This window comes from Lutra lutra, chromosome 1 (genome assembly GCF_902655055.1).
Source record: "Lutra lutra chromosome 1, mLutLut1.2, whole genome shotgun sequence".
NCBI classification, from domain to species: domain Eukaryota; kingdom Metazoa; phylum Chordata; class Mammalia; order Carnivora; family Mustelidae; genus Lutra; species Lutra lutra.
In genome coordinates, this window is record NC_062278.1 from 211,548,509 (window position 1) to 211,574,993 (window position 26,485).

General features: G+C 49.8%; 1 protein-coding gene across 6 annotated transcripts in view; it reads right to left on the reverse strand.

Moving 5' to 3' along the window:
* Positions 1 to 6,760: 6,760 nt before the first annotated feature.
* Positions 6,761 to 26,485, reverse strand: part of LOC125083162 (ultra-long-chain fatty acid omega-hydroxylase) — a 59,378-nt gene continuing 39,653 nt past the window's right edge. For all 6 annotated transcript variants that reach the window (XM_047699203.1, XM_047699213.1, XM_047699222.1 and 3 more), the window contains 12 exons: positions 25,449 to 25,671; positions 22,779 to 22,923; positions 17,594 to 17,647; positions 17,353 to 17,480; positions 17,023 to 17,144; positions 13,501 to 13,768; positions 12,432 to 12,498; positions 12,192 to 12,321; positions 10,367 to 10,500; positions 9,401 to 9,465; positions 8,694 to 8,776; positions 6,761 to 8,314 (listed from right to left, as the gene is read on the reverse strand). In XM_047699203.1, coding sequence (XP_047555159.1) covers positions 8,137 to 8,314; positions 8,694 to 8,776; positions 9,401 to 9,465; positions 10,367 to 10,500; positions 12,192 to 12,321; positions 12,432 to 12,498; positions 13,501 to 13,768; positions 17,023 to 17,144; positions 17,353 to 17,480; positions 17,594 to 17,647; positions 22,779 to 22,923; positions 25,449 to 25,671 — 1,597 coding nt within the window. In that variant the 3' untranslated portion in view covers positions 6,761 to 8,136. The remainder of the gene's footprint in view (positions 8,315 to 8,693; positions 8,777 to 9,400; positions 9,466 to 10,366; positions 10,501 to 12,191; positions 12,322 to 12,431; positions 12,499 to 13,500; positions 13,769 to 17,022; positions 17,145 to 17,352; positions 17,481 to 17,593; positions 17,648 to 22,778; positions 22,924 to 25,448; positions 25,672 to 26,485) is intronic.

The following is a 26,485-nucleotide window of genomic DNA, read 5'->3' on the forward strand; positions in this document are numbered from 1 at the left end:
TAAAAGGATTTGGCACGGGGTGGAGGGGAGCAGCCCGTAGTTGGTGCACAAAGCAGATAAGCAGGTTTTCTTTTGTGTCGCACATCCCAGGAGTCAGCCTGGGGTCTCCCTAGAGCAAGCATGCAGGCTGCCTGGTGGCCGGGGTCCCTTTTCCTTTCCTTGGCCATTGGGAAGGAACACTTCTGGATTCAGCACAACAGAGTTCAGATCCCAGCCCTGCTCCTCGCTGACTGTGTGACCTTGGTCAGGTCGCTTGCCCTCTCTGAGCTTTGTGTCCTCCTCAGTAAAATGGAGAGAGGGACTTATACCTCCCAGGTAGTTCATTCTCCAAAAACAAACTGTACTTGGGCACCCTGTCTGTACCTAGGCATGGTGCTAGGACCCGAGACCTGGGATGAACAAGACAGATGAGGTGTCTGGATGGTGGTGCTCATGTCTGATGGGAGAAGCCAAAAGGAAATAAGACCAAGTCAGATGGTGGTAATGAAGGAAATTAACAGAGCAAGACATGCTAGCAAGTGACCAAGGGGGAATATTCAGAGGGCCAGTCAGGGAGGGCTGCCCTGTAGAGGTAACTTTGAGCAGAAACCTGAATGATGGGGAGGAGTGAGCCGTGAATAAGGACAGCCCCCTGAAGTCAGGCCAGGACTATAAAGACCTAGCACAGGGCGGGGCATGCATGTTTGTCTTACACACGTTCATTCTTGCTTTTGTCCTCAGACGTGCTTAGACAACCAGGGCTGGTGGGCCCCTGCAATCAGGGCAGTGGGAGTAGCAGGAACCAGCCCTGGTTGGGGAAATCGGACCATTCAGCCCAAAAGGTGGCTTTGGGGTTTCACTCTACAGAATCAAGAAGTCAAAACAGGCTCCTAAAGTCGTGTTGAGGGTAAAACCAGCTGGCAGAGCTGCCAGATTCCTGGCCCAGGCAGCAAAAAGACCAAATGAACTGGTTGAGGAGGCAGCAAACCTAGAGGAAAACGCAAGAAAAATTCGGAGGGCACGCAACAGCTAGGAACAACCCCAAGGGTATTTTCGTAGGCACGGTACTCACTGACACCCTCCCTCCTCCCACACCTGTCCCTCCTCCTCCTCCTTCTCCACTCTCTCCCTCCTCTCCCCTCCTGCCCTTCCCCATCTCTTTCCACTCCCCTCTCCTCCCCTTCCTCCCCCTCCTGCCCCTCCTCTTCCTTCCCCGGTCTCCTGCTCCTCTCCCTTCTCCTCTCTCTCCCTCCCTGATGATTGGGGGATGACTGCTCCCAGAAACTAGCCTGACCACCACCAACACCCCAAGCCACAGAAGAGAGACTAGGAGAAGCGACCCTTGGGAAGTGTAGTGTCCTAAAAAGAGACCATTTGCCCGCAAGTAGTGGATTAACAGATGGCAGCAATGAACTCTGCTAACCCTCCCCATGAGAGGCGGTGAAGATTAGTTTTTTGTGTCAGCTAGACTAGGCGGCAGTACCCACCTGTTCACTTAAACACTTATAGGTGTTGCTGTGAAGGTGTTTCGTACATGGAGTTAACACCTGCGAGCAACTGGCTTTAAGTAAAGGGATAAATCACACCACGTCGATGTAAATGGACCTCATGCAGCCAGGTGAAAGGTCTTAAGAGCAAAAACTGAGGTTTCCCAGAGTAGAAATTCTGCCCTGAAACCACAGCAACCGCTCCTGAGCTTTCAGCCCGGTGGCCTGCTGGCCTACAGATTTCAGACTGGCCAGCTCTCCAGTCACACGAGCCAATGCCTTAAGAGAAATCTTTATATGTACATATATGTGTGTATATTTTTATCTTAAGAGAAACTAAATCTTAAGATAGAAATTTATATATAATCTTTATATCACATATAAATCTTAAGATAAATACACAGTATATAGAGAGATGATAGTTGTAGATAGATGGATAGATGGATGGCTAGATAGGATGATAGATAATAGATAGATGGATGGATAGGTAGACAGATGATAGATAGATAGATAGATAGATGGATGATAGGTAATGAATAAGTGGCAGAGAGAGCTCAAGGCTATTGGTTCTGTTTCCCTGGAAAACCCTGACTGATAGAGAGGTAAAGTATCATTCCTTTCTCCTTGAACCCCGGCTGTCCTCTGTGACTCTGGGAACTTGTGAATCTAGGTTGTAGGAAGACTTGCGACTTCCTGGGGCACGTGGGTGGCTCAGTCAGTTAAGTGTCCGCTTTTGGCTCAGGTCATGATCCCGGGGTGCTGGAATAGAGCCCCACATCCGGCTCCCTGCTCGGCAGGAGGCCTGCTTCTCCCGCTCCCACTCCCCCTGCTTGTGTTCCCTCTCTCCCTGTCCCTCTCTGTCAAATAAATAAATAAAATCTTTAAAAAAAAAAAAAAAGACTTGCGACTTCCTTCTCATCCCTTTGGAACACACCTGCTTGGACTCAGCTGCCATGTTAAGAGGAAGTCCAGGCAACCCCCACGGAGAGGCCCCACGTCAAGAGGAACTAAGCACCCCAGCCAACAGCCAGCGCCAAATTGCTACGAGACTGAGCCGTCTCGGATGTGGATCTTACAGCCTCAAAAGCGCTGCCCCAGCTGACACGCCACATAGAGCAGAGAAATCTGCCCCAGTTTTCTGCCCAAATCATAGCGAGCAAACTCAAGTTTGCCACCTTAAGCCAACAAACTTCCTGGCAGCTCATTATACAGTAACAACGAACTAGAACAAATACCTTTCCCGACATTGGCAGTCCTTTAAAAAAAATGGTTATATGTGCAAAGATGTTTGTATGTACATTGAAAAATGTTCACATATGCAATTGTTTTCAAACTGGAAAAAAAAAATCATCCCAAACTGCTGGGCTGGGAGTATAGAGCAGAGACCACTGTGGGAGAATTTCCTTTTTAAATGTCTGCACTTGGGGTGCCTGGGTGGCTCAGTGGGTTAAAGCCTCTGCCTTTGGCTCAGGTTATGATCTCAGGGTCCTGGGATGGAGCCCCGCATCAGGCTCTCTGCTCAGTGGGGAGCCTGCTTCCCTCTCTCTCTCTCTCTGCCTGCCTCTCTGCCTACTTGTGATCTCTGTCTGTCAAATAAATAAATAAAATCTTTAAAAAAATAAATAAATGTCTACACTTGCATAAACAAAAGCATGATTCAATTTCTACACTTGCATACTTTTTTTTTTTTTTTTACCTCAAGCCAATGTAATATTTGGAGAGAGAGGAGATAAATGAATAAAGTACTTATAACAACCCTCCCTGGCTCCCGGTCAGTACCAAGAATGTGTTTATCATTATTTCCCTTATTTTATAACAGAACGAGGACATGAGCCCCACCCAGGAGACGTAGGTGTCTCTGGTGCACATATCGGGGAACTTACTGGTTGTGAATGTTCCTCCCCTCCTACTTCATTCCCTTGGTCCTTAGCAGGGAGAAAGCTCTCCAGGGAGCAGGTGCTAGGGTCAGATGGCCAATGGTCACAGCCTACCTTTGCCACTCTCCAACTGTGTGACCTTGGGCAAGTGACTTGCCCTCTCTAAGCCTCAGGTTCCTTCTTGGTTAAAAAACGGCATAGTAATAGGCTTGTGGGGATTGGAGGAGTGACTTCTGTGTCTTGGTTTCCTTTTCTCAGAAGTAGACTATAATGCAAGGATTCAAGTACAAGTACAAAAATTGTATTCTGAGACAGGAATTCAACTGCAAATTGGTTTTTTTGGGGAAGTGACCCCAGAAGATGCCAGTAGGGCAGTGAGATGGAGTAAGACAGAGAAGGGAAGGCAGCAGGGGAACAGGGCTTTGTCAAAGAAGTTCCCACTTGGGGGACCTGGGGTTTAGTCCCTCTGGGGACCTCTGGGACACAGCAGTGAACAGGCAATCGCCAGTCATTACTCAGGGCCGTTGCCAAGGGCGTTATTTCTCCAGAATGTCCTACCTGCACCAACACGGTGGAGTTTGGACCGTCGCCTGATGTGGACACTTAAAAATGTTCAGTGAGTGGAGTTCTCCCTCTTCTCTTCCCAATACACCCACAAACAGTGTCACACACACACTCACATCCATAGATACATCATGGATACATATATGCTCACAAACACACACATGCGTGCACACGCACAATCGTATGCACACAAGCACTCACACAATACACCCACACTCCACACTTGCACATGTACACACACTCACATGCACATATGGCCACTCTCGTGCACACATCCACACACTTACTCACACATATGTGCACATACCCAAACATGTAGTCACGAGCACACCCTCATATGGACTAATGGAGACCAGACGCTGTAGAGCCTGCTGTTCCCCAACTATCCAGCAGAGGGAGCCTGCGACACACTCAGGAGAGGAGGGAGACCCACAGCAACCAGTGAATGGCCCAGGCCTGAGTGTTTGGAGAATCCGACACGCAGATGCAGCAGGTCCCGGGGATCCACGAGCCCCATGCCTCCCCTCCTCTCTCCCTCATTCACCCACCATCACCGACCTTAGCGGAAAATTAATATGCATGAGAAGTATGATGGAAAAAATCCACTTGGCAAAAGAGAACCAGGTGCAGAAGGGGCCAGTCACGTGCCCAAGGCCACCGCTAGAGAAGGGCAGAGCTGGGGTTTGAACCTACATATGTCGCCTCCCAAGACCAAGTTTTTTTTTTGCTGGAGGATGAGTGGCCTCGGACGGGGGATTCCGGCCGGCGATCCCAGCACACGCCACCCGAGGGCGCCGCAGGACACACACCGCTGTGGCCTCCAGCATCACAAGCATCACACCTTCTCTACACGCCCCCCACCCACCCACGCCTGCCGACATCCCCTTATAGGCAAACCGAGGCTAGGGACCCAGACCAGCACTAGAAGCCTGAGGAGTAAGCCACCCCGCTGTGGCCACGCTAGGAGGACACCATTGTCGGACCTTGGGTGAATCATCTCACTCTAGGGAACTTCATTTTCAGCTCCATTAAAGGAGATAATGACAGTACCCATCTCATAAGAACAGTACCCGTGAGAATTACATGCGAATATTTGGAGAGCACAAAGGAAGCACTCAACCAACTTTAAATCTCGTTATGGTTATATCAACTTCGGAAACACCCAGGGCTTGGTCCTGAAACCCCTCCATCTTGTGCGCACAAGGGTGCACACGGGCGCATAGAAACACACGCGCGCGCGCGCACACACACACACACACACACGGGGATCGCACCAGTCTTGGGGCTTTATAAACAATCATCTAAGTGCTGAGGTACCCCAAATGTGTATCACCAGCCCGGAACTCCCTCCTGAATTCAAGACCTGCCTATCCAACTGCACACTTGACATCTCCAACTCCTCGAGGCCTAAACTGATCTCAGCCCCTCCCCCCCCCCAAAAAAACCCTTACTCTATTAAGCGTTCTCCATCTCAAGCTGTCACTTCTATCTTTCCAGGTGCTCAGACCCAAATCCAGGGGCCTCCCTTTCTCCTGAGTCCCTCATTCAAAGTATCAGCAAATCTGCCAGCTCTATCTTCATAAAGCAACCAGACATCAGAATCCAAGCACCTGGGCGCCTGGGTGGCTCAGTGGGTTAAGCCGCTGCCTTCGGCTCAGGTCATGATCTCAGGGTCCTGGGATCGAGTCCCGCATCGGGCTCTCTGCTGACAGGGAGCCTGCTTCCCTCTCCCTCTCTCTCTCTCTGCCTGCCTGCCTCTCTGTCTACTTGTGATCTCTCTCTGTCAAATAAATAATAAATAAAATCTTAAAAAAAAAAAAAAGAATCCAAGCACCTGTCTTCACTCTATACCCCCCAGCTTGCTTGGAGATATTGTCCTCTCTCACCTGGACAAATCTGGTCACCCCATCTGCTCTCCCTAGTCCCATCTTCACTTTACAGTCTCTATTCAACATAGCAATCAAAGACTGTATGACAAACTTTGTCCCTCCTCTGTCCAGAACCCTCCATAGCTCCCTATTTCTGTCACAATAAAAGTCAGTGGACTTCAAGGCTCTGTGTGACCTGCTCCCATCCCCTGCCTGCCCTCATCTCTTTCCATGCTCCTCCCCCAGCCACACAGATCTCCTCAATGTCTCCTAAACACCCCAAGCCTATCCTACCTCAGGGCCTTTGCACTGTTTCTCTCTACCTCAAACATTCTTCCCCTAAATATCCACATGGCTCCTGCCCTCTCCTATCTAAAGTCTTTGTTGAAATGGCTCTTTCTCAGGAAGGGTTTCACTGACGATCTAGTGACCTCTCCCCTTACCAGCATTACTGAACACCCCCCAACACTTACCCAGCTCAATTTTTTCATAGCACTTACCAGTTCTCTCAACGGGGATCACAGTCACCCCATCTGGTCTCCCTAGTCCAACCCTTGGTTTTCCACTTAGCAGCCAAAAGAATACTATAAAGACCAAATGACAAATGTGTCACTCTGCTCAGAACCCTCCCAGGCTCCCCAATTCTGTCACAATAAAAAGTCAAAATCCTCCAAAGCCCTGTGTGAATTTACTTATTTATTTGCCTATTTATTATCTGTCATCTGTTAACACCCCCCACCCGCACAACAAAAGTCAATTATGTAAGGGCGCAAATACGGCCTGCTCACAGCAGATGCTCGGTAAATATTTGATGAGTTAATACAATTATTGTAGACATCATCACCGCCCTATCTTCTATGGGGGCTATACCGTCATCAGTTTCCCCAGCCAAAGACTCGGGAATCACCCTCACCTCAGCCCCTGTGGCTAGTCACCCCTCCTGTCCTGTCCAGACCTCAGTCTCCCTCTTCACTAGATTTCCCCAGTGCCAACCCACATCTGACCATGTCCTGTCCTGCACCCTGCTCACATACCCACTATAGCTCCCTATCACCCACATCTCACAGCATAAGGTCTGCTGTGAGATGTGACCCACAGTTCCTGGCAGTTGACCCCTGGCAACCTTCCTCCATTCTGTCCTCCTCCTCCAGATCCAGCCACCCTGGAGTGTGTGCCTCGAGAATATCATGCTCTCTCTCACCTGGGGACATTTGCAGATGCTGTTCCTCCTGCCTGACATGGTCTTGTCTCCCTTGTCACCACTCAGCGTGTACTCTCACTTCAGCATCCGAGAAGCTCTCCCTGAGCCACCCCCCTGTTGTGTCACAGAGCACCAAGGGCCTCTCTTTTGGAGCACTTGTCATGGATTATAAATAAACTTACGTGTGGAATTACTTGTACATCTGTCCCCTGTTCTCCCGAGGGCAGGAATTGGGCCCGGCTGTGCTCCTGGCCCAATGCCAACAAATAATTAACATGTGGTCTGTTGATGAGTTAAATGAATGCACAAATTGTCCCAAAAAGCCTAAGTTTATGTCTGAGGGCAAATGGCTTCCCAGCCTCCTAGCCCTCATGGCTTCATAGCTTCCCTCATGGGCCTCCCAACTCCCCAGAGACCTTCGTTTCCTTCCTGGGCCCCAAGGGAAGTGTCTGGCTGACCTAGGGGGTGAACAGTGATAGTGGTGGCCGTCTTTATCCTTTGCTTTTATTCTACAAAAATCAGAACGCTCAGCGAAGGGCCTTTCAGCAACGGAGGAGGGAAGAGGCAGGTGAGGGAGGGTCTAGATTTACAAAACAACTGAAGCACACATCCCACCCCTGGGATGCTGCCTGATGCCAGAGGAGTTCAACCAAATGAGCTGGGAGCCTCAAGAAGGTGATGTCCGGGTTCAAGGCTCTAACTTCAGGCTTCAGCTCCCAAGTCTTCAACTTAGAAGGCAGCTGGAATCCACGAGTGGGGGGTGGGGAGTGGGAACTGGTCCTGAATCCCAGCGGCCTTAGGTGTTGGGTCTTAGGTCCAAGGACGGCTGGGTGGGGCCTGAGGCCCCGAAAGCTCCGGATCCTGGGAGGGGTCTGGACCCAAGGGGACCTGAGCAAGCCTGTTTCCTCAAGCTGGAGAGCCGGAACCAGCACTCAGGGGACCGGACCTGGACCTCAAGGGGCGTGACCAGCCCTGCAGGAGGCGGAGACTTGTCGTGAGGGGCGTGGCTTGCACCTTCGGGCTTCACGGGAGAGCCTGGTCCTCCGGGAGCCAAACCTGAACTTCGAGGGGCGTGGTTTCTGCCCTCGGGATCTTGGGGGCGGGGCCTGGGCCTCTCCGGGCGGGGCTTGGGCCCCCTGGATCCGCACGGAGGCCGGCGCTCAGGCCCGCGGAGGCAGCGGCTCCACGTTGAGCCAGATGCCATTCTCCGTGCGCAGGATGAGCTCGGGTTTCCGCCGCACCTTGCGCGTTCGGTCCACGCTCAGGCGGAAGCGCAGCAGCGTCAGCGCCACGGCCACGCGCATCTCGGCCATGGCAAAGCTCTGTCCGATGCAGTTCCTAAAGGAAGGGGGACGGGGTTGGGGCTCAGGCTCAGCCTCTGTGTGAGCCAGGAAGGGGGGAGTCCCGGGGTAAATAACCTCCCCCTCGGAGCCTCATCGGTAAAATGGGGGCAGTGGCATCATAGAGTCGTTGGGAGCATATAAGCCCAGAGTTCAGGGCCTGGCACACAGTTGGTGCTCAATACCCAGCGTTACTATCCCAGAGTCTAATCTGGGGACATTCTGGTACATTCAAAGCATGAAGAAGGTGCTGGGTTGGCAGAAAGCACATCTGGGTGGGAGGCGGTCTCTGCTCCTGACTGGTACATCCCGAACCTTCCACTGGCCTCCGTGCTCCTCCTATGCTTGGTTTGGATTGGGGGAAATAGAAGAGTTACCTGGGTCCTGCGGAGAAAGGCACGTAGGCCAGTGGGGAGCGCTGCTGTGGGTTGTCCGGATCAAAGCGATAGGGATTGTACACCTAGGCAGGATTAGCCTGGGGTTGAGTCTGGGTGGCTGGCCCAGCTATCCCAGCTTGGCCCCCATCCTTCAGCTGAACAGAGAAAACCTCACTACAATCCAGCCACACCCTCTTCTTTCTGTTGTTCAAACATCCCAGGCTCATTACAACCACTGAGCCTTTGCACGTCCTATCTTCTCTGCCTGGAACAGGCTTCTCCCTGCTCTTCACAGTTTTCAGGTCTCAGCTCAAATATCTCTTCCTCCCCAAGGCCTTTCTTCACCACTTGAGCTGAAATGCCCCCCACCCCACTCCAGTTTTTCTTTCTTTTGTGCACATATCAATATCTACAACGATAGTTTTTGCTTATTTTCTTCCCCTGAATGTCACTGTGAGCTCCATGAGGGCAAAGACAGTAACTTTCTGTCTTCAGTGCATAGCACAGAGGCTGGCACACGGGAGGTATGCAGTAAATATTTGTGGACCTAATGAACCAATGGAGGGTGACTAGAGGGTGACCAGCTCTGTACCCAGCCAGGCCATCTGGGTCCCTGGCGCACAGGGTAGTGAGGTCTCACTGCCCCAGGACCACCCATTCCAAGGAGGAAGAAGCTAAGGGAAGGGAGAATTGATGCAGAGGCTCACCTTGGAGTCAGGCCACACAGTGGGGTTGTGGTGGGTCCCATAGATGCTGACCAGGCAGATAATTCCTGTGGGGAGGGTGCGGTCAGTGGGGCATTGGGGCCGAGGGGAACCATGGCTTTCTCTGAAGACCTCCTCCTTCCCTGCTCTTCCTGGAGCTATGCTGTTCCCATGAGCCCTCTGCTACCCTTTCCCGCCCATCCTTCTCTGAAAAATTCTGCTGCTGTGTCCACTCCCCCTGTTGCTCCCTAAAAGGTCTCCATCACCCTTCTAGCTATCATGCTGGCCACACAGGGATCTTTCTCACTCATATATCTGACATTGTTCTTCCTAAGCTCAAATACTTCCCTTGGCTCCCTACTATCCTGAAGATCAAGTTCAAATGCCTCAATCTAGCATTCAAGGTCTTTCTGTACCCCAAGACTCTGCTCCATAAATATGCTGTCTTTCATTTTCAACCTCCAAGGTTCACCTCTCATGTTGCCTCTTCCAAGCAGCCCTCCCTACATTTCACCCCAGATAAAGTCATCACTCCTTATTTTGGGCTATTCCAGCCCCTGTTCTTCCCTTTAGCCCATCCCTGATCCCATGTGACTGGGATGTCTGTGCCCTGCTGTGTCTCCCTCAGACTGGGTGGTACTCAAGACCTGGGTCTGGGAATGAGGCCTCTCTAGAACTCCAGTATCACTTGGTCTTAGTCTCCAAAGGATATCTGGCAACTGAATAAAACCATCCATCCCCTACCTGCCCCCTCACAGGGCCCACCCAGCCCCACCCACTCTTGCCTTTCCACCTGGACTCACCCAACTCTGAATCCCCCCTACACAGCTGGGTCTCCTCCCTCATCCCAGAAGCAAGAGCCACCCAGAGAGATGCCCCATCTACAGGGAGGGTGCACCTGGGCCAGGCATGAGCAGCGCCCCCCTAGGCAGCAGATCAGCCCAGCAACCAGAGGGACCTTATGGGCACCTTTAGGGATGATGCGCCCATCTGGAAGCTTGATGTCTTCCGTGCAGCGGCGGGAGACCAAGGTCACTGGCGGGAACTGGCGTAGGCTCTCCTTGATGCACATGGTGGTGAAAGGCAACTGAGTCAGGTCGTCCCTGGGGAGCATGGAATATGGAATGGTGTGTGACTTGGGGCCAGGCCACAGCAACACCTCCTTCCCCAAACATGCACATGCACGCACACATGCATCCAGGAGCAACCACATAGGAAACCAGTCCAGGATCTCAGACTTGCCCCAACTTCCGGCATCTGCAATCAGACATGCACATATCACTAATCCTTGGCATGCAAAATATCTGACCCGAAACCAATCAGAGCAGCACCAACAGGCTTCTGCACACCCAGCATTAACCCTTTAACTGATGAATTATGTGGCAGTCAGAGGACAGCTGGAAGTGGTGCCAGGATAGGCAGGGGGGTTATTAGCAGCAGTTTACCAGGCTGGATGGGCCAATTTCAGTATTTAAAAACCTATACATTCTCTCCTTATGCTATTATTAACTTTTTTCCATTGGACTCCAGGGCCCCAAATTGGACTAATTATAACCCCTTGTCCATGATCTGGATCATTTTCTTTCTCTTTCAAAGAAATTTTATGTCGCTACCATAAAGGGCAAACAGCATGCCTAGCATAAAAGTATCCATAACATAAACACCACGGGGAAAAACAAAAGAGTCATTAAATACTAGCTAGACTATCTCCTACCCAGTCCTCAGAAACTGAGCCATCTTCTCCCTTCATTAAAAAAAGACAGATTCGGGCACCTGGGTGGGCTCAGTGGATTAAAGCCTCTGTTTTCGGCTCAGGTCATGGTCCCAGAGTCCTGGGATCAAGGCCCGCATCGGGCTCTCTGCTCAGCGGGGAGCCTGCTTCCTCCTCTCTCTCTGACTGCCTCTCTGCCTACTTGTGATCTATCTCTCTGCCAAATAAATAAATAAAATCTTTAAAAAAAAAAAAAAGACAGATTCATGGGATCCCTGGGTGGCTCAGTTGGTTAAGCATCTGCCTTTGGCTCAGGTCATGATCCCAGAGTCCTGGGATGGGAACCCACACCGGGCTCCTTGCTCAGCAGGGAGCCTGCTTCTCCCTCTGCCTGCCGCTCCCCCTGCTTGTGCTCTCTCTTTCTCTGACAATTAAATAAATAAATAAACTCTTTTTTAAAAAAGAAAGGGGCAGATTCGCAAGGAGTTCAAGATACAACAGCACCCAACTAGGAGTGTCTCCTTGACGTCAAAATCTAAAAGGTGGACACTGAACAAAAAAGAGCTTTCTCACTGTCCGATGCTATTTAATGCTGTGTTTTCTCTGAGGCACCCAGAATCAGCTCTACGTGGCACACATCTGAAGTAAACTGGATTATCATTGCCGGTTCTTCACTGCCCTCCCCCCACACCTGTGTTTGAATTACACACCCCATGAACTTTGCATGTGATTCTGCAGTGTCTTCTGCTCGGGCAAGTGGAATGTATGTCTTGCCCCATTCATATTGAACTTGGCCACGTGATTGGTTTAGCCAAATGGAATGTTACAATGCAAGCGGAGGTTTTAAACTGTGGCTCTTTGTGCTCCTGGAATCTCCCTTGAGAAGAATGTGCCCAGGGTAGCTGTTGGTTCAAGGAGAGTGGGGAGACATGTGGAACAGACCTGAACCCACACATCTGTTTGGACACCACCCCACTCAACAACACCCAGAAGGAACAAGAGTAATGACAAGCAAGAGCAAGGACTAAATGCAAGCTCTAGACTCAACCTGTCGCCACCATCCCCCCCGGAACCCAAACCAACCACTCCAGCTCCTCCAGCTCCCGGCCTTTCATGACTTCCTGGATCTCTTCCCGGCATTTCTCCTGGTACTCTGGATACTTGGCCAAGTTGAAGAGCACCCATGAGAGCCCACTGGACGTTGTGTCATGACCTGTAGACAGAGGAGGAGCTCAAATGGAGGCTGTCTGAAGACAGTGATCATGCGATTTTCAGACAGCGGGGCCCCTCCCAACCTCCCCTAGCCTCACCCTACATCCTCACCCTCAAACATAAAGGTGTCCGCCTCAGCTCGGATGTCCTCATCAGACAGTTCCTTCCCATCTTCATCCTGGAATGAACCAGAGGGGATGCTCAGCCCACTTCGTGGACCACCCTCCACATCCCGGGCTCCTCTCAAGTCAAGATATCTGCCCCTCTCGCAAGCCAAGCTGCAGGGGGAAGGATTCCAGGCAGAGGTATGCAGCTTGTCTAAGAAAGATGGAAAGCAGGAGGGAGAGTGAAAGGTGAAGGGAAGAAGGGAGTTTGTACTTCTTGAGTAGCTGCTAGCACCAGACAGCCTGCTGGATGCCCAACAAACACCTGTGACCACGCTGCGTAACCGTCATGTCATAAATAGGGAAACTGAGGCTCGGAGGGGAGCGTCAGAGGCCTAGGGTGAAGTATCCATTAAGGAGCAGGGCCAGAACTGGAACCCAGGACTGTCTGAATCTAGAAGCCAAGCACTGCTCAGAAATTCCACAGAAGTGATCTCTGCAACTGTCACATTTCTTCAGTCTTGTTATTTCATCATCATAAGTCTGGTAGGCAACATCGTGTCCCACCTACTTCCAGAACTCATAGGTGAAGTCCTCACCTCCCCTCCCAGGACCTCAGAATGTAACCATATTTGGAAACCAGGCCTTTAGAGAGGTAATTCAATTATAATGAGGTCTTTAGGGTGGGCCCTGGCCCCACACGACTGCTGTCCTTAGAAGAAGAGGAAACTTACACAGTCGCAAGCAGAGGGACGACAACGTGAAGGCACACGAGAAAGTGTCATCTACAAGCCAGGGAGAGAGGCTTTAGAAGAAGCCAACCCAGTCAACAGCTTGACCTCAGACTTCTAGCCTCCAGAACCTTGAGAAAATTAATTTCTGGGGTTTAACCCCCCACACACCAATTTTGTAGCCCTTTGTTATGGCAACCCTAACAAACTAATACAGTAAGTCTTACGCGTGCTGCACCTGCATCCCAGATCTGTCACTTTTGATGCTTATCATTTTACAAGGTCAGTGCAATCCTCCAGGAGACCGTCCTGCACCGGTCTCCACCCTCCAGGGCCCAGCCTCACCCGCGCCAGGAGCAGCACATCGATGAAGTCCAAGGTCTTGCCCTGCTTGCCCTTCAGCCAGGCCTCAGCCCCCTGCTGACGGAGCGCCCACCGCCGCTTCTGGATGACCTCGGTCGTGAAGCGGTGCACGGTGTCACAGGCCTGCCGGAAACGTCGCCCATCCGCCGAGAGGTAGTAGATGAAGTCTATGTGGTGATGCAGGCGATACTGGCGCCGGACCACGAGGGCACTCAGCTCAAGGATGGCTGAGATGTAATCGCTCATCTTCCTGTTGGGGAGGTGCAGGGGAGAAGAGACAGGAGCATGGACCTGGCCCCTAAGACAAGCTTCTCCTCCCCGTGTGTAGGTGACAGAGAAAGGCCCTGCATAGACTAGATTTTCGTTTTACTTTTTTAAGATTTTATTTATTGATTTGAATGAGAGAGAGAGAGAGCACAGGAGGGGTGCAGCAGGCAGAGAGAGAGGGAGAAGCAGGCTCCCCGATGGGCAGGGAGCCCGATGCAGGGCTCCATTCCAGAACCCTGGGATCATGACCTAAGCTGAAGGCAGACTCTCAACCGATTGAGACACCCAGGCGCCCCAACAAATTATTTTTTAATGGCAATCATCTGCTCTGTTTGTTGGCCTCATCATACCTGAATAAAACCAAAACCCAGGTACATTTTAAAACAGGTTCAAAGGATTAGGACTTCCAAATAGACGTAGCATCACTAAGACTAAATGCCTACAAGCCACAAAGTGGGAGAATTCCCATTCCTGATGGGGAACTTGTATCTAAAATATAGAAAGAGCTCTTAAAATGCAACCATAGACAATTAACCCAATTTAAAAATGGGCAAAGCATATGAATAGACGTCTTGCTGAAAAAGATATACAAATGGCCACATGGCACACGAAAAGATACTTAACAGCACCAGCCCCTAAAGAAATGGAAATCAAAACCACCATGAGATGCCATTTTGCCCCAACTAGGAACGGCTAGAACCAAAAAGACAGATAATAACACGTGTTTAAAAAAAATTAACAAGTGTTGGAAAGAGTGTGGAGAAATTGAAGTCCTCACACACTGCTGGTAGGAATATAAAATGCCCCATCTACATTGGAGAAAATGTCTGGCCATTCCTCAAAATCTAAACAAAGAATTATCACATAATCCAGAAATTCTGCTCCTAGGTACAGACTTTAAAAAGTTAAAAACAGGGACGCCTGGGTGGCTCAGTTGGTTGGACGACTGCCTTCGGCTCAGGTCATGATCCCGGAGTCCCGGGATCGAGTCCCGCATCGGGCTCCCAGCTCCATGGGGAGTCTGCTTCTCCCTCTGACCTTCTCCTCGTTCATGCTCTCTCTCACTGCCTTTCTCTCAAATAAATAAATAAATAAATAAAAAAAGTTAAAAACAGGGGTGCCTGGGTAGCTCAGTTGGTTGGGCGACTGCCTTCGGCTCAGGTCATGGTCCTGGAGTCCTGGGATCAAGTCCCACATCGGGCTCCCAGCTCCATGGGGAGTCTGCTTCTCCCTCTGACCTTCACCCCTCTCATGCTCTCTCACTCTCTCTAGCAAATAAATAAAATCTTTTAAAAAAATTAAAAACATACTTTCATACACTCATACACCAATGTTTATAAAATAGCCAAAAAGTGGAAATGACCCAAATGTCCATCAGTAGATGAATGGATTTTAAAAATGTGGTATAATGTGGTAAATAGAATATTATTCAGCAATCTAAAAAAATGAAATATTGACACAGGATGAATGAATCTTGAGAACATTATGCTGAGGGAACAAAACCAGACAGAGAAGTTGGCATCATCCCATCAATATGAAATTTCCATAATAGACAAATCTGTGGGGGCAGAAGGAAGATTCATGATTGCCTACACTGGGAGAAGTGGGAAGTGGGGGTGAGCGGTAAAATGTACAGGGCTTATCTTTGATGGAAATATTTTAAAATGGATTATGGTGATGGCAGCACAATTTGTAAATACACTAGAAACCATTGGATTGTATATTTTAAATGGGTGAATCATATGGTATATGAGTTATTTCTCAGTAAAACCATTATAATTTAAAAAAAAATGAAGGGGTGCCTGGGTGGCACAGTTGGTTAAGTATCTGACTCTTGGTTTTGGCTCAGGTCCTGATCTCAAAGTCATGAGATCAAGCCCTGCATCGGGTTCCACACTCAGCATGGAGTCTTCTTAAGACTCTCTCTCCCTCTTCCTCTGCCCCTCCATCCCCCGTACCCCATGCTCACTCTCTGTCTCTCAAATAAATAGATAAATGTCTTTTAAAATGAGGAAAAAAAAATGAAATCACTGGAACAGGTGTGCAAGGGGCTGTCCTTGGTCCTGAAGTATGCTTCTTTTCATACACTTGTCAGTTTGTCATTTTCTTGTTTATTTATTTGTGCATCGTTACTGCCTTTCTTCCCACCAACATGTAAATTCCAGGGGAGCAAGACCCTTTCTATTTTGTTGACCACTGTATTCATAGTGCCTAGTCCAAGAGTGGCCCATAGTAGGTACTCAGTAAGTATTTCCAGTTCAATTAATTGATTAATCAATCACTAAGGTCATCTCTACCTTACCCAACCCATAACCCTACAAAGCCCGAGTAGCAAAGGCAGAAGCTTATTATTAAAGACCTACTATGTGCTACAAACTTGCCATTTACAACGTCTCTTATTTGATATGTACCCACTTAGACTATAAATTCCGAGGAACTGGAACTTAGTCTCTTGTTCACCACCATATTCCCAGTAGCTAGTATAATCTCCTGCACATAGTAGGGACACAAAAATATACGATGAATGAATGAATGAATGAACCAGGACAATGGTCATCTTATTCATTCATTCAACAAATATTCACTGAGTATCTACTGTGTGCCAGGGCAATGTGGCATCATTTTATCCTTTTTTTTTTTTTTTAAGGACAGAGTGCTATTTATTTAGAGCAGGGGCGGGGGGAGGGGCAAAAGGAGAGGGACAGAGAGAATCTCAAGCAGGCTCTGCAAGCACAGAGCTCAACAGGGGGCTTGATCCCACGACCCTGAGATCATGACCTGGGCCAAAATCAAAAGTTGGAAGCTCAACTGACTGAGTCACCCATGCGCCCCAACATCATTTTATGCTTAAAGCATCTCTCAGAGGGTCAAGGACTGTCGTCCTTGTTTTACAAAAAAAGGACACTGTAGCTCAGAAAATGGGGAGATACTTTCCAGAGGCCAAACTACTCTTCATGGAGCAATGAAACTAGCATTTATTAAGCACCTACTATATGCAAAGCCATCAATTTACATTATCTCAATGGTCACACGATGGCTATGGGGAAGGAATTGGGATTCCATTTTTGGGTAAGGAAAGAGGCTTAGGGAGGTGATGTTAGTTTTCAGAAACACACAGCCCATCTGTGGCAGAGCCTAACAGCCCAGGGATGCCTAATGCTTGAGAGTTTCCTTTCTTCTCCCACCACCCTGCTCTAGAGCAACGGGCTCTGTCTTCCCCAGGGAGGCCACACTCACTCCTGGCAGTTGCTGTTGTAGCTGAAGACACATTTCTGAAGACTGTCCAGGGTCATGAGGCTGACATGCTCAAACATGTCAAGGGAGACCACGGAGCCCTGTGCCAGGCGCCGCCATTTACTCTGGAAGAGAGAGACGCATGGCAAAAGGATGCAGAGACCACAGACTTTAAGCCAGGCTTCCAACGACCTAGCTGCCCGCTCGCTACAAGCCCATTTTATAGAATAAAGGAAGTGAAGCTTCCTAACATCACCTGGCTTATCCACTAGTCAGAGCCTGGACCTATCTCACTCCCAGGACACCCTCTTCCCAAGAAACCTTGCAACTCACATGCATAATGTCTGTGCATTGGTTGAAGATCTTCATGTAGGGCTTCAGGATGTCAAAGTGGAAGGCAGGCGTCAGCAGGCGGCGATGGCGGCTCCATTTGTCACCTTTGCTCAGCAGCAGGCCATCTCCTGGGCCCAGAAGACTGAAATTAAGGGCCTCTCCTCCTACTCTGAAACACTACAAGAAACCCCACCCCCTCTTCCCCGAAGCCCCAGCCCAACTCACCCAGTCCCAAACTCACCCAGCCAAGGCTTCAGGAAACCATAGAAAAGATCATCCTTGGGGGCGATGGCAGCTGTGGAGAAAGAAGATGTGGAGATGACTCAAAACAGAGTTCTAACCCTTGACCTCTGCTTATGAGCTCCTTGGGCCTCCTCTCTGAGCTCTGACCTCCATGTCACCCCTCCAGTCCATCCTCCACACCTGCCCCAGAAAGATCCTTATAACATGTTGATCTGAACATGAGCCTCCCCTGGTTAGAAACCTCCCATGGCTCCCTATCACTCTGGCAATAAAATTCAAGCTCAAGCAAGCACTGAAGGCCATGCACCATCTTGCCCCATATGCCTCTCCTATCTCTCCCATCAACAAACACCAAATAATCCCACATGCTGGCCCTACTTCCAAACCTTTGTCCAGGCTGTGCTCTCCATCCGGAATGACCCTCTTCACCCTCATCACCCCTCTTTTCTGCCAACTCAGGCCATCTGAATTACACCTCCTGTGCTCTCAGTCTCCGGTCTGCGCTGCACTCTGGTCCCAGGAGGTCTTATCACATGCTGGATCTGACCATGTCCCTTCCCACTCACACCCATAAGCCGCAACCACCAGATGCTCAGACCATTTTCAAAACCTTGAATGACCTACCTCAGTCCAGACCTCTCTAAAAACACTTTCATCCTCCATTCTCTGTATGCTCAATCTTCTAACATCACAGAATTTTTTTCATCTCCTTGAAAAAGTCACATTATCTCTCTATTCCAGGTCTTTCTACCACATTCCCTCTCTGCCTCAAACACTCTCCCCTCATTCTTCGAGCCTCTGCTTGGATGCTATCCCTCCTCCACCAGTCCCTCTGGATTGTATCCATCCAGTTACAGTCCCCTTGAGAGGAGAGAACATGCTGATCACTGATATACTGGGCTAAATAATGTTTTTCAGAGAGGGAGGGGGGAGGAGGACCAGAGGGAGAGGAAGAGACAGTCTTTTTTTTTTAAGATTTTATTTACAGATTTGAGAGAAAGCAGGGGGAGGAGCAGAGGAAGAGGGACAAGTGGACTCCACAAGGAGCACGTCATCCCACAACCCTGAATCATGACCTGAGATAAAGTCAGGAGTCAGACAATCAACCAACTGACCCACCCAGGCACCCTGGGAGAGAACTCTTAAGTAGGCTCCATGCCCATCACAGAGCCCAACATGGAGCTCGATCTCACAGCCCTGAGATCACGACCTGAGCCGAAGTCAAGAGTCAAACACTTAACCAGTTGAGCCACCCAGGCACCCCTAGTGTTAAATAGTTTTTATTGAATGATCCAACCAAAGGTTGAATGAATACAAAAATGGATGGACAGATGGATAGATGGATGGGTTAGCGAGTGAATTCCCTTTCAGTATGTTGAGCAAACGTGGGACAGAATGGGCTGAGGCCCAGGAAGGAAGTGCCTGAAATTCAAGTGATGTCACTTTTATCTGAGACGTGACTCAGCCACCTACACACACACTACCTAGGAATTGGCCAACTGTGCACACAGTCATCTGTCCACTCATCCTCCTATTCAGGACATCTCTTCTACCATCTTCTTGTACCCAACCCATGCTAGGCAACACTGGGGACCAGAGATGGCTCAGCTCCACACCCTGCCTGGAGGAGCTCCGGGTGGGGCAAGAAAGGGAAGCAGAAGCATGCTGTGCAATTATCAAGAAGATAGAAAGCGTGCCAGAAGCAAAGGGAGGCACAGAGAAAGGGCTGCTAGAATTCAAGACAGGCTTCCAGGAAGAGGCAGCACTGGAGAAGAAGATGGAAGTCTAGTCACTCCTTTACTCTCTGGGATCTGGACTCCAGCCCAGGCCCCTTGAGGGTCTTTCCGATATACAGACCTGTTCAATGGCTATCCTGCTCAGACACCACCTATCATTCCTTAATGCCCCCAGGATAAAACACAAGCTTATTTGCTTTGCACGTGGGTGTTCTGAGTCCAGTTCCTTTCTCATCGCCTACTCCTCCCCACATATCATCTTCCCTCCAGACACCACAAGTCACCTGAATTCCCTTGGCACTTTCACACATCTGCATCTTGGTCCTGGCAAACCCTCCACCTGACACTTCTCACCTGACAAACTCCAAACATCCTTCACTGACACCTCCTCCAGGAAGTCTCCCCAGCTGAACTCTTGCTCTCCCATCCTTGGGTCCCTACTCCCCTCCAACTCTGACTACTTGATTCCAGGAGTCTGTGTCTGGGCTGCCTTTCTCACCAGTGTCCCCTTCAGTAAAAAGGGGATGGTAACATCTATCCTGGAGGGGGTCATATAAGAAAAGGCCCCACCCAGTGCCCAGTAGGAAGGATCATATCACTGTGGTTGAGAGCTTGGCCTCTGGGCGGACCACGCCTGGGTTTAAATCCCAGCCCTACCTCTAACTCACTGTGTAAACTTGGGCACTTTAGCCCTCTGTCCCTCCACTTCCTCAGCTTCCAGAGGAGAAACAGAGCAACACTGCCTGCCTCATAGCATCCCTACAAAAACTCAATGAGCTCATATGTTCCTGGCACATGGCAGGAGTTCATTAAATATTTGTACACATAAATGAATAATTAACCAACTGCTGGCTATTTTTATAACTATGATTATAATTATTGGTCACTGGTGTCAAGAACTTGTGAGATGAATATCTGCATCTCCAGCCCCCAGCAAGGTCCTACTAGTGAAAAATAAATGCCTAGCTATCATGAAAAGCAGTTTGGTGGTTCCTTAAAAAGTTAAAGGTAGAATTCCCATTTGACCCTCCGTTTCTACTCCTTGGGATCTACCCAGGAGAAATGAAGACATACAACCACACTGAAACTTGTACATGCATGTTCATAGCAACATTCATAACAGCCCAAAGGTAGAAACAACCCAATGTCTGTCAGTGGAGGAGTGGATAAACAAGCGTGGTATATCCATATATCCAAACAATGGAATATTACTCAGTCTTAAAAAGAGGTCAGGGTACCTGGGTGACTCAGTGGGTTAAGCCTCTGCCTTCAGCTCTGGTCATGATCTCAGGGTCCTGGGATCGAGCCCCGCCTTGGGCTCTCTGCTCAGCGGGGAGCCTGCCTCCCCCTCTCTCTCTGCCTGCCTCTCTGCCTACTTGTGATCTCTCTCTCTGTGTCAAATAAATAAATAAATAATCTTTTTTTTTTAATTAAAACAAAAATGAGGTAAGGTCTGGTCTTGGTCATCACTACACTGTGGATAAATGTCAGAAACATTTTGCTGAGGCAAAGAAGTCAGCCACAAAAGACCACATTGTGTATAATTCCTTTCCTTTCCTATGATATATCCAGAACAGGCAAAGCTGTGGAGATAGAAAGGAGATTGGGGGGATGTCCCGGGAGATGGGGGCAGAGGAGAATGGGAAGTAATTACTTAATGGGTTCAGGCTGTTTTATGGAGCCATGAAAAAGTTTGAAACAAGAGAGAGCTAAGGGTTGCACAACATTGGGAACACTCGAAATGGTTAATTATATGTTATGTGAATTCCAACTCCATACAAAATGAATGTAGAAAGACAAGCTATAATTACATGCCTATATATCACGTTTCAGCCTCTATAAATCATTTTCACCTCCTTTTGCCCATTAATCCTCTCTATCCCAATTGCCTAATATAAGACGAAGAAAGAGAGGTCCAAGAGGAGCTGTGCCTTTCTCAGGCTCCATGGGCCGTGGGGATTTGGGCTCAGAGCAGCCGGTTCCCCAGGTATGGTCCTGTGGAGGTCCCAGTGGGGAATGGGATCCACAGCTTGGGGTCAGGCCTGTCTGTCCTGACTCACAGCCCCATACTCTCAAGCTAGAGCCCCCATCTGACTCCTCCAGCAGGGGGCGGTAGTGGATGTCCTGCCCATCCTGAGGGAGAGGAGGGGAGAGGAGAGGCAGAGGCCTGAGCATCTACTACGTGCTGAAGCCACACTGAGGGCTCCACTCCCTATTCTACTTGGGGTCTCACAACCAGAGAGGACAGTACTCAGGAAACTGAAGCTCTTAGGAGTTGGGGGGAAGGAAGAGAAGGTGAAAGAAAGAAAAACAGGATTGAGAAAGGCAGGAGAGAACAAACCCTCATGAGCACCTACACACATCATCTGGAGCCTTCACAACCACCCCATTTTACAGAGCAGAAACTGAGGCCCTGTGAGGCTAGATGAATTTCTTGGTCACACAACAGCTATGACTCCAGGTAGGATCAGAGCCCAGCCTGCCTAAGTCCTAGCCCAGGGCTCTTCCCACAATTGGTACCATTCCTTGGAAGAGTCACTTTTCCCAGGGTCTAGGTTCCCCATTTGTGCAGTGAGGTGGGCACCCCCTCACAAACACAGCAATGGTGGGGAGGGCATAGCTGGGGAGGGAAGGATAGCAGCCCTTTCTGCTTTCATGGTTCCAGGGTGGCAACCTTATGGTGGTCTCTAGACATGGGTGCAAAGGCCGAGGCTGGGGCCAGAGATATAAAATTCCTGGAGCTCTTTCATTCCTCCCCACTCTCTCAAATACCCCGATGCCTCTGGAGATGCCCAGTTACATGCGAGGCCACACTGCAGATCCAGACTCCTATGAGAGGGACAGGGCTGGATGCAGACACACTCAGCCTTAGAGGGTTAGGACTGAGAATGGAGAAGCCCAGAGAAGAAAGCTATGATCTGCCTGGAGGGTCACCCCCAGGTCTTCCTGGAGAAGGCGGTCATTGGATCTGCATGTTAAAGGCTGAACTAGAGCTTGCCAAGCACACCTGGGGGTCCTACACCGTCGAAGAGGTGTGGACCTCAGAAGGGAGAAACAACCCTTCTACATCTCCTCTTCTACCAATCAGAAGCAGCCCAGGTGAAGCTGGAAGAGCCACAGTGGGAATGTCAGAAGCCAAATGTTCGGCTACCATAGCTTAGAATTAGAATCCTGGGCCCACAATTGCCTATCCAGGCATGTTTAGCTCTGACTTCCGGGGCGGGTGGGTAGACATCCTCTCAAATTCCCGGGACTCTTAGATATTGTCTATCTTTTCCCATGCTATTCCCACTACCTGTATTACTATGGCTGCTTTGGTGAACTCCTATTCATCCTTCAAATCCCTGCTCAAATGGCCCTTCCCCTGGAGAGCCTGCATGCCTAGAAGCCCAGGTGAGCTCTGGGAGTTCAGGGCTTACCCATCACTCAAAGGCCCAGCCCACCTACCCGAGGCGCCCACTAGGGGCTTGATGTAGTCAGGGTGCACCAGAACCAACAGCGGCAACACAGGTCCAATCCACACCAGAATCACATGGTGCATGTTGTCCAGCACCTTCTTCTCATCTTGGAGGCCCATCTCATTTGGAAGATACTGCAGGGGGTGGTAGGGAAAGAGAGTGAGGAGGAGCCCAGCCCCAGCTTCCCCTAGCCTTTCCCTCCAGCCACCTCCCCTGTCCTCCAAATGAGCCCAGAATAGCTATAGGATTGTCTGATGAAGGCTGCACCTGGTAAGCCGGCATTAGCTCATCTGAGAAGTGGGGAAGAATGGAATCTCTGTCTGAGGGCGGTTGAGAAAATTCACGAATGAACAAAATGAGAGAGCCCCGCACAAGGGCCTGACACAAAGCTGGTGTCCAAGAAATAAAAAACAGTAACCACAAGCACAATCATGCATTTATTGAGTACTTGCTCTGTTAGGAATAAAATTACTAGTATTGTTATTTTTTTTAAGATTTTATTTATTTATTTGAGAGAGAGAGAGAGAGAGAGAGAGTGAGAGAGAGCATGAGAGGGGAGAAGATCAGAGGGAGAAGTAAACTCCCCGTGGGGCTGGGAGCCCGATGTGGGACTCGATCCCTGGACTCCAGGATCATGACCTGAGCTGAAGGCAGTTGCTTAACCAACTGAGCCACCCAGGTGCCCCTAGTATTGTTATTTTTAACACATACACAGGGTTGCAGTGTTAGGCACTGCTATGAACACTTTTCATGTATTCATACCTTTCTCACAAACTCATACTTCAAAACACACAAGTATTATGTGACCAAGTTGCTACGATTTTCCCCATTGTCCTTTGCTCAGAAAGGCCAAATGACTTGTCTGAAGTGACAGGTGAGTCAATGTCTTGGCTTGGGCTTCCCCAGAGGCAGGTATTGAGACAAGAGCTCTAGCTAGAGCTAGTGGTTCGTTTGGAGGGGGATCCCCCAAAAACGTGGGCAGGGGACTAAGGAAAGTGAGACAGGGAGGGAAGGCAGCCAGTAAAGGAGGAGTTGCCGAGAGAGTTATGGCCATGGCAACCCAGTGCTCCGTCTTCCTGGGGACCTCTAGGGGACACATGAATCAACGTCAACCCAGCAGAGGACGAGTAAGCTGGAGTGTTTACACATCAACTCCTACCATCCCATAGTCACTGGCTGGGGGTCACTCCCGGGGCATCAACTCTCAAGCCCACAGTGCACAGTGTGAGAGAAAGCCCTAGAACGCAGGTTCTGGCAGCTGGAGGTCAGGCCATCACATCCAGAAATGGGCCGAAGGATCCAGGCAGGCACTGGCGTCTCCAGCCACAGCGGCAAAGCCAGGATCTGAACAGAGGCCCCCGGGCTCCAAAATGCATGCTCTTAACAAACACAGGACAGAAGTATGTCAGGCCCAAGGTCAGAAGGATGTGAGCTCAGATCTGCTCACAGCAGCTGTGTGACCTTGGTTGAGTCACTTAACCTCACTGAGCTCCAAAGATCAAATCCATAATATTGGGTAGATCCATCCCTATTCCACGGGCTGTGAGAATTAGGGGAGAGCTCAGGTATTAAGGGACCTAACCCCCTGCCTGGCCAAACGCAAGGCCCAGCAATTCCCAATCAAATGAATAAATGAATGAGTGAACAAGTCAGCAAATGACTTCTCTCTGGCTCCTGTGTCTCCTTCTCAACCAGGTTCACCCTGAGTCCATCTACACCCAAGAGAAACCATGGAATCACCAAGAACTCAGGTGCCCCAGGAGGCAGGCTGGGTCCACAGGGTCAAGGTTGGACTTCAGAACCGGCCCTGTCCAACTGCCCTTGAACTGCCTCTCTGAATTCCACGTCTGCACCAGGCATGAGGCCTGAACCAGGAATTCTCCACAACTGTCCCTCTGTTTCCTTGAGGCCTGGAAGGGGGACCAGATGAGGGCTATAGCCAGTTAGGAGCTGGACTGTAGGACCCTAAAAGCCTCAGGAGTCTGGCTTCCTCTGACCTCTGAAGCCCTTCTAGAAAAGGGCAGGTTTCATCATCCCAAAACAAGAGGTGGCAGAGGGTACAGAGCTAAGAGCAGAGACTCTGGAGACAGATGGCCTGGGTTTGAGCCCCAACTCTGCCACCGATAAGCTGTGTGTCATAGGGCCAGCTACTTAACCTCTGTGCCATAATAGCCTCAGGAGCAAAATGGGGGTAGTTGTGGGAACCACCTCTGAGGACTGTCAAGAGGACAGAGTTAATATTTTTAAAGCACCTGACCTAATGGTTAACACCTGTGTGTGAAGTAAGACATGAAAGGCAAGGTAAGAGAAGGAGAGAGAGGGTACAAACACATGGTGGGGGGCGGGGGCAGAGCAACAACGTGGACAGGAGTTCCCCCCACCCCCGCCTCCTGCCTGGGGATCACAGAACCTGACAACTTTCACAGGCACTTGTACCTGTTGCTAAGCAATGGCCTGAAGTTACAGAGAAAACGTTAGAGTCATTCTGCCTCATCCCAGCTGTGTAACCTCTGGTAAACAGCTTGCCCTCTCTGAAACCCTATAAAATGGGTCTGTTCATGGCTCCGCATTCTTGGGGATGAAGGAAATGGTCAGGTCCATCATCCTTACTGAATACCTGGGACCAGCCCAGTCCCCCTGCCCAGCCACACACACGTACCATGCCTAGATGGCCCAGCAGCCAGTTGCGCCGAGGCGGCTGGGGGAAGCAGCTCAGGTGGCGGCAGGTGATATAGAAACGCCAGCAGAGCCTCAGGAACTGCATCAGCAGGCGGAAGAGGAAGAAGAGCAGGGAGAGGAGGAGCACAGACACTGCATACAGGCGGAACGTGGTCTTCTCCACTCCCAGGAGGTGCAGCAGGTGTTCTGTGATGGGCAGCATCCTGAGGGGACAACAGGATGAGGGGGTCAGTGCAAGTAGGAGCATCCTCTGGCCATGTGTGCACCACACACGGGATGACCTGTGGATTCAAGCAGCATGTACTTGGCACACAGTAGGTGCTCAATACACAGGAGTCCCAGACCCCAAGGATACCTCTCAACCTTCCCCCAGCAGTGACCTTCAGCTAGCTGGCCAGATGAATGCACCAGTGCCCGGTCCACATGCCCTCAGCTTTGACTTTGCATGGCATCCCTCCTGACTTCTTGCCCATATGTGGATGGCCAGAGTGTTGGAAAATTTAAACACACACACACACACACGTTGAAAGCAGCTCTTAACAAACAACTGATAAATGTTGCTGGATAGATACATTCTCCCTTGGGGGTGCCATGACCCTGAGATGTGGGCTCCACATGAGCCACCAGGCTTCCCCAGGGGGATTAAACCCCAGCTGCCCACCACAGGAACTTTCTCTATTAGATGCCTCCCTTCCCTTGTCTGGCCTCTTTTTCTTTTTTATTTAATTCAGGTGAGATTCACCCAACATAAAATGAACCATTTGAAAGTATAATTGCCCCTGAAAAATGAAAGAGTTAGGGGTACCAAACCCACAAAGCAGTCAGAATTCCATATATAACTTCTGACTCCCCAAAATCTTAACTAATAATAGTCTACTACTGACTGGAAATCCTTACTGACAACATAAAGTCAATTAACACATATTTTGTATATGCATTATATGCTATATTCTTACAGAAAAGTCAGCTGGAGAAAAGAAAAGATTACAAAACTCTTAAGAAAGAAAATCCATTTAT